This window comes from Microtus ochrogaster, chromosome 8, assembly GCF_000317375.1.
Source record: "Microtus ochrogaster isolate Prairie Vole_2 chromosome 8, MicOch1.0, whole genome shotgun sequence".
Classification (NCBI taxonomy): Eukaryota; Metazoa; Chordata; class Mammalia; order Rodentia; family Cricetidae; genus Microtus; species Microtus ochrogaster.
The window spans coordinates 68,284,925-68,290,924 of record NC_022015.1 but is presented as its reverse complement, the minus strand read 5'-3'; the positions used below and the strand labels follow the sequence as shown (position 1 = coordinate 68,290,924).

Here is a 6,000-nt window from a genome sequence, read left to right as displayed (position 1 = left end):
CCACGACCCTCCGCGTCCCCATCACCAGCGCCGTGACCTCAGGTCACCCCGCGCGGCTGCTCATCTTCACCTGACCCGACCCCATGCAGCCATCCTCCAAGGCCAGCAAGGCCCGATCTCCCCAGCCAGAGGCGCAGGCTTAGCCTGCGACCGCCAGCCGGAGGAGCCGCGGGAAGGTGCAAGCTTGGGGAGCTCGGGGCGGCACGGCCGGGTTCGGGCTCTCCGAGTCCCGGGTTCGAACGCCGCCGTCCTGCACAGCCGACACAGTCCGGACGCGGCAGGAATGGAGGGTGAGCAGCGCTCGGCCAGGTCCGCGCGGGCAGCCCGGGCGCGCTCCACCACCCCGGGGTCTGAGGCACAGCCAGCCGCCGCGCCGCGTCCCCCGAGCGGTGAACAAAAGGCCGACCGACCGTGCCAGGCGCCTCGCCTCCCCTCGCGACGCTACCCACCCGGCCAAGCCTGCCCGGCTCGCGCGGCTTCTTACCGGGACCCGCGGCCCTCAGAGCCCCAGCCCGGCCGGTGTTCGAGGGGCGCGGGTAGCGCTCATGCCGCGGACGGTCGGCCGCGGAGCCCCCGTCTCAGCTCGGGCCCAGCACCGGGCCGCTCGCGCCGCCCATTGTTAAAGGACCGGCAGGCGGCTAGGCGTACAAAGCCAGCGCGGGGGAACGGGCCGCCCCGCGCTGCCAATCTCGTCTCGCGATATAGCGGGGTCGCCCGGCGCCGGCCAATCGGCGGCCGGGCCGCGCCAGGTGCTACTCCGGCTCTGCGGCCCCCGCCCGGCAGGCGCGGAGAGCCCGGGCTGCTCGGCTCTGCGGCCGCTGCAGTCTGGCGGCCCCCGCGGCCACTCACCTGCAGCGAGCCTTCCTCGATGGGTCCCGGGCGCGGGCAAAGAAAGTTGCGTCGCCTCGGCCCTGTGCTTAACCGTCCCCGCTGCCTCTCTCTTAGAGGGGCTGCTCTCCCTCTCCCCCCCCCGCCCCCTTTCAAATAGACTTTAGCTGTTCCCACAGTCCCTAAGTCGCTTGGCTTGACAAACTCTGCTCCAGTCCCTACTCTCAACCCAGTATTCTTTTAGCGCTCTAATTCAGTTCTTCTCTTTGCATTTGCTTCGGCGATTCTCAAAGAGTTGTGAGTGGAATTAACATCTTTAGTAACGTGGCTTGTCAAATCCATAATGAATGTAATTGGCCATCTGCGGTGGTCAATGAAGAAACCCCAAACTCTGGAAACACTCCAGCAGCGATTAAGGTGTTGATGGAGCTGGAATGTGAGTAACAGAAACCCCATCAATTGTATTTGGAAGTGTTTGGTGGACCGCCACAAAGTAGGTGGTCAGCTGGGACAGTAGTCCCCCAACTTTCCAAAGCCTATAGAGTGACTTCAGTATTTAAACAGAAGTCATGAGACCGCACCCCTTCCTTTGAATGTTTTGTTTAGAAAGAGGAAGGGTGATAATGGGCTTCTACAAAATGAGGAGCGTGCACGCGTCGCGGGAGCAGGCTTATCGCAGGGCATTTGCATACATCCCAGAGGGACGCAGCGACCTGTGGGTGGCAATGCTAATGCCCGGGGAAAGCAGGAGTTCAGGAACTGCTGGCAAGAAGAGGAAAACAGACAAATGAAAGTTGGCAGGGCCCAGCCTAGCCCAGTGCAGTTCAGGAAGAGGCTACCCACAGAGAAGAACACATCAGGCTAAAATTTCCATGTATTTATGGTATTTAAATAGTACCCACATCCCCCGTTTCCAGTTCATGACTACTGAGCAGGTTTATGGCGATAATTTGGCTTCCAAATGATTTAGAGTCTAGGCCTTTCTTACCCTTTTCAGAAAAGTGGGCCACAGACGGTAACCGCCTGTGTGATGCTGTAATGAACCGGTTGTCCTGCAGTCTTTACTTTGAAGACGTTGTTTACAGGGAGATAAGGTTGGGAAATCATGTATTATTTTCTAGACTTCAAGAGCCTGTCATAAGATGGCAATATCCATTCTTGTTAATGCCTGTGTATGTCTCTGGTGGTCTTCCATTCCTAAGAGGCAAATTTCAGTCCTACTATTTCTTTATTCCTTTAGAGTGAGCTGAGTACGAAGCAGTTACTTAACTGAACTGTTTTCTCATAGTTTACTCACAATAAATGAATGATAAATCCATACCCCATGGTAACAGGAGCTGTGAGGGAAACAAGGGTAGAAAGGTGGACCTTGTCTTCTGATCCGGGAGCCATGCAAAGGCCTGAGGGGAAGTAAGTGACCGGTATCTGTGTGGGTGTGCCTGACAGAGCAGGGACAGCAAATGTGGATGGGCTCTCGGGAGAAAACACACCTGAAAGGGAAATGGAGGACAAACCTAGGAAGTGACCAGCAAAGGTATAAAACTTAGAAGGGCAAGGCACCCACCCATCAGAGAGAGGGAACTACAGGTGGGTTGCAGCTTAAGGCGCAAAAGACTGGCTTGGCCGGAGATGAGGGTGAGACCAGATTCTCAGCAGATTTCCTAACTCTGGGAACTTTGGGCAGTAGGAAGCCGCCATACTCTGGCAGCATAGACGCTAACATCCGAATGCACAGAGATTATTCATGAAGCTTCCTATACTTGATGCTTGTGTTTATCAAATGCTGTCAAATGGTTTCAAGCTGTAGTACCACAAAAACAAAACTTTGTAAATCACATACCTACAGTGTATTTAAAAGTTAAAAAAGTAAATTTAATTGAACAATTAAATTGCTTTTAAAAGAAAAAACTTTTAAATCAATGCATGCAAAAGACAAAACATTCAACCAATATGAAGTAGTGAGTAAGAACCAGCAGATTCCTTCCTCTGGGGACCCACTTCTTCCCAGAGGCACCGTTACTGCTGTGCCTTTTGTTGTACCTTCCCAGAAACACACAGGCCTTTATAGCAACACACAGATGTAACCCTTGCCTCATTCTGTGTGTACAATGGTACCTGACTCCATGGTATATTGTGCACCTTGTTTTTGTCTTACATTCTAGTCTACTGAGCATTCAGGATTCTTCCGGGCTCCATCAGATTCTTTTGGATACCAAACGCTGGAGGCCAGAAACCCTGGGCCCTGTTCTTGACTTGTTTCCTTGGTACAGATTTACACCTGTGTACTATTTAAGTCACTGCGACCACGATTCACACCCAGGATCTTTGCCTACAGTACCATCATCTCCCATTTAGATTTGGGGAAGCTCTTTAACTGGACTCAGTGCATTGACACCTGTCATCCTTCGCTAACTACCTGACCCTCGGCAGTTGGAGAGGTTGAGGAGCAGCAGATCACACCTGCAGTGAACTTGCTATGGAAGATCCCAATGCTATTGCCGAGCCACTATGCTGCAGGGTGTTAGGGAGAGTCTTTGCTCTCAAAAATAGGGCCCAAACATTTGCAGTATTTAGAATATGCAGTTTACCAGTGAGTACTTCAAAATTAAAAATTTACATACATTTTTACCTCTGGTTAGAATGGACATAGACTGATATTATCCACCTGATGGGGCCACAGGATTCCCCCGTGATCAAGCATCCTAGATACACACATGAAGGCAGCGCTGGATTTGCCAATCTGTGACTTGTTAAACCGAGTAGCAGACTGCCTTCCTGAGTGTGGGCAGCCCTCATGCAGCTGGCTGGAGGGTTGAGTAGGATCACAAGATTGCCCTCCCCCAACCCAGTAAGATGGATTTCCTCTTGCTTAATTTCTTTAAGCTGGGACATAGGTGTTTTCTGGCTTTTCTTACATCTGGAGCCTGCTGGCTTTAAGACTGGAACATGACCTCAGGGTTCCCTCTGGGGAATTTCTACCTGGAATTGTTCCAGAATGAGCACCAAATGTGCCCACGTCTCGTTAGTACTGACAACACTCTGCAAGGTCAGGCTTCCACACAACAGGGGATCACAGTAGCCTGGGAGCTTGTTGAAATACTGTTCTCCTCTCAGCGGTTCCGATTTGAGAAGTCCTGGGTGATCGGGGAATCTTCATTCTTAATAAGACTTTCAGGATGGCTCTGATGGAGATGGCATGACCTCCATGACTGAGCAGGCCAGAACTGCTTCCTTTCCAGAATGAGATCTATCGTAGACTTTGGTACACAAAGTAGCCAGACTGCCTGAGGAGCTCGCAGAAGAGGTAGGTTGATAAGGAGATATCTAAACTTACCCTCAAAGCCTGGAGAAGGGATACTGATGTGGTCTTCCTAGTTCCCAGCTCTACTCAGGAATCCTAATTATGTCCAGCATTGGTGATCTTGAAAATAAACAGCAAAATCTCAAGGTGACAAGACAGCTTGGATCTAGGAACCACAGTGCTTTGCATTCCCCTTCTTCCCGCTCACTGATAGCGGACTAAGGACGCCAGATAGACCCACACGGATAATATGTTGTTTGGATATGGATGAATGTACACAGCTAAAGCAAACTCCGTCTGGGGAAATTCAGAAGAGTGAATTCCAGTCTGGTAGACGGCATCAATGACTGACTGGACATCTGTGTAGGGCATCTGGATGGGAAATCCTGTGACCTGGATGAGGTTAGAACAACACAATGGCACGTTACAGTCTAGAGGAAGTCAGAATCACCATCTGCAGAGAGATCTCAGAAGCCTTACTGATGTGGTGGTATGAACAATAAGCGGCGTTCGTGAGTGGCTCTGACACTGTAGATATCGTGTTAAGTAAGCCACAGATAACGTTATAAAGTAAGTTCTGTCATCACCCCGCTCTACAGACTGCCTAGAGAACAGCCAGGGCTGTTTGACGCCAGAATCCGTACAGCTGACACAGACCAAACTTGGAACTGCCAACACGGAAATGGGGGTCCTACACAGGAGGGATTTAAGTGGAGCTTTTGAGGGGTTTATTCAACAGTCGTGTTTATATCGAGCCACTACTGTGTGATAGACTATTGAAGGAATGTGGTCTCGGTAATATTACTTAATAGCACACAGGTAACAGCCATGAACCCTTTCTTCAGCCTTGTATTGCTTTACTCAGGTGGGTTTTTCTCATCCTTAAATCCGCTCACATCGCGTGCTTTTCCTGTGGGCACTGCCCTTTCTCCAGCTCACCTAACATTTCATCATTTGTGTTTTCTGGTCTCCTCTAGCCCATCCCCTCTGTGAAGGCACTAACTGTATCTTTACTGTTTCCTGCCATAATTCCAATGCTTAGCCTGGGACCTAGCACAGAACGGAAAACGATGTTTAGCATTTTCTAAACACTAGACTTTGAGTGAAATATCAAGTAAAAACTCAATCCTCACCATGACCACAAAACAGACAACTATTTTTACTCCCATTACCAATGGGACAAAAGGTATGGCTGGGTTAAATGACTTCACCTATGCTGAGACCTGTGGGTGACTGAAATAGGATCTGACTACAGCTGCGGGACTCAGTGCTGACCCAGTTATTGTCAACTATTTATTATTAGTCTGATATTTTCACATAGGAACTCCAAGCTTTAAACCCTAGCTTTTATTTAACTGTATTGTATTTATCTCTTTAATCCCAAATTCTATTGAAAACAAAAGAACAACTTCCTCCTTATTCTTGAATGGATGGTACCCTCCCTAACTGCTGAGGTACTCATACCCCTCTCTCTCTCTCTCTCTCTCTCTCTCTCTCTCTCTCTCTCTCTCTCTCTCTCTCTCTTCTCCTGGGAAACATCTAGCTTCCTGGGTGATAGAGGGGAAGTTTCTCACCCTTGGAAACTGGAGTTTCTAAAGCCCAGTGGACTAGTTCCTAGAGACTAGGTGGGTGTGTGAGGGACCACCGCTGCTGGACGAAGGGAAGAAGACTAACAAATGTCCACCTTATTTGTTTATGGACTTGCTGAGCTTGAGATGCCTTCACTCTCCAGGGAGACCTCAGTGCACTGATGATGGTAAAAGGTGAGGCTGGGTGTCAAGGTCCAAGCTGGACATAAAATTGGCAGAAATTTGCATACAGAGGTAACTGAAGTTTCCTGGACTTCTCTTGCCCAGAAACAATGATACAGA

General features: G+C 50.0%; 2 protein-coding genes across 4 annotated transcripts in view; both read right to left on the bottom strand.

The window, feature by feature from the left end:
* Ccnj (cyclin J) overlaps window positions 1-563 on the bottom strand; it is a 19,834-nt gene extending 19,271 nt beyond the window's left edge. For all 3 annotated transcript variants that reach the window (XM_005352261.3, XM_026781656.1, XM_005352263.3), the window contains exon 1: window positions 485-563. The gene's annotated coding sequence lies outside the window, so the exon portion shown is untranslated. The remainder of the gene's footprint in view (window positions 1-484) is intronic.
* A 3,522-nt stretch (window positions 564-4,085) lies between these two features.
* Window positions 4,086-6,000, bottom strand: part of Cc2d2b (coiled-coil and C2 domain containing 2B) — an 83,451-nt gene continuing 81,536 nt past the window's right edge. The window contains 1 exon segment of the mRNA XM_026781655.1: window positions 4,086-4,522. Coding sequence (XP_026637456.1) covers window positions 4,334-4,522 — 189 coding nt within the window. The 3' untranslated portion in view covers window positions 4,086-4,333.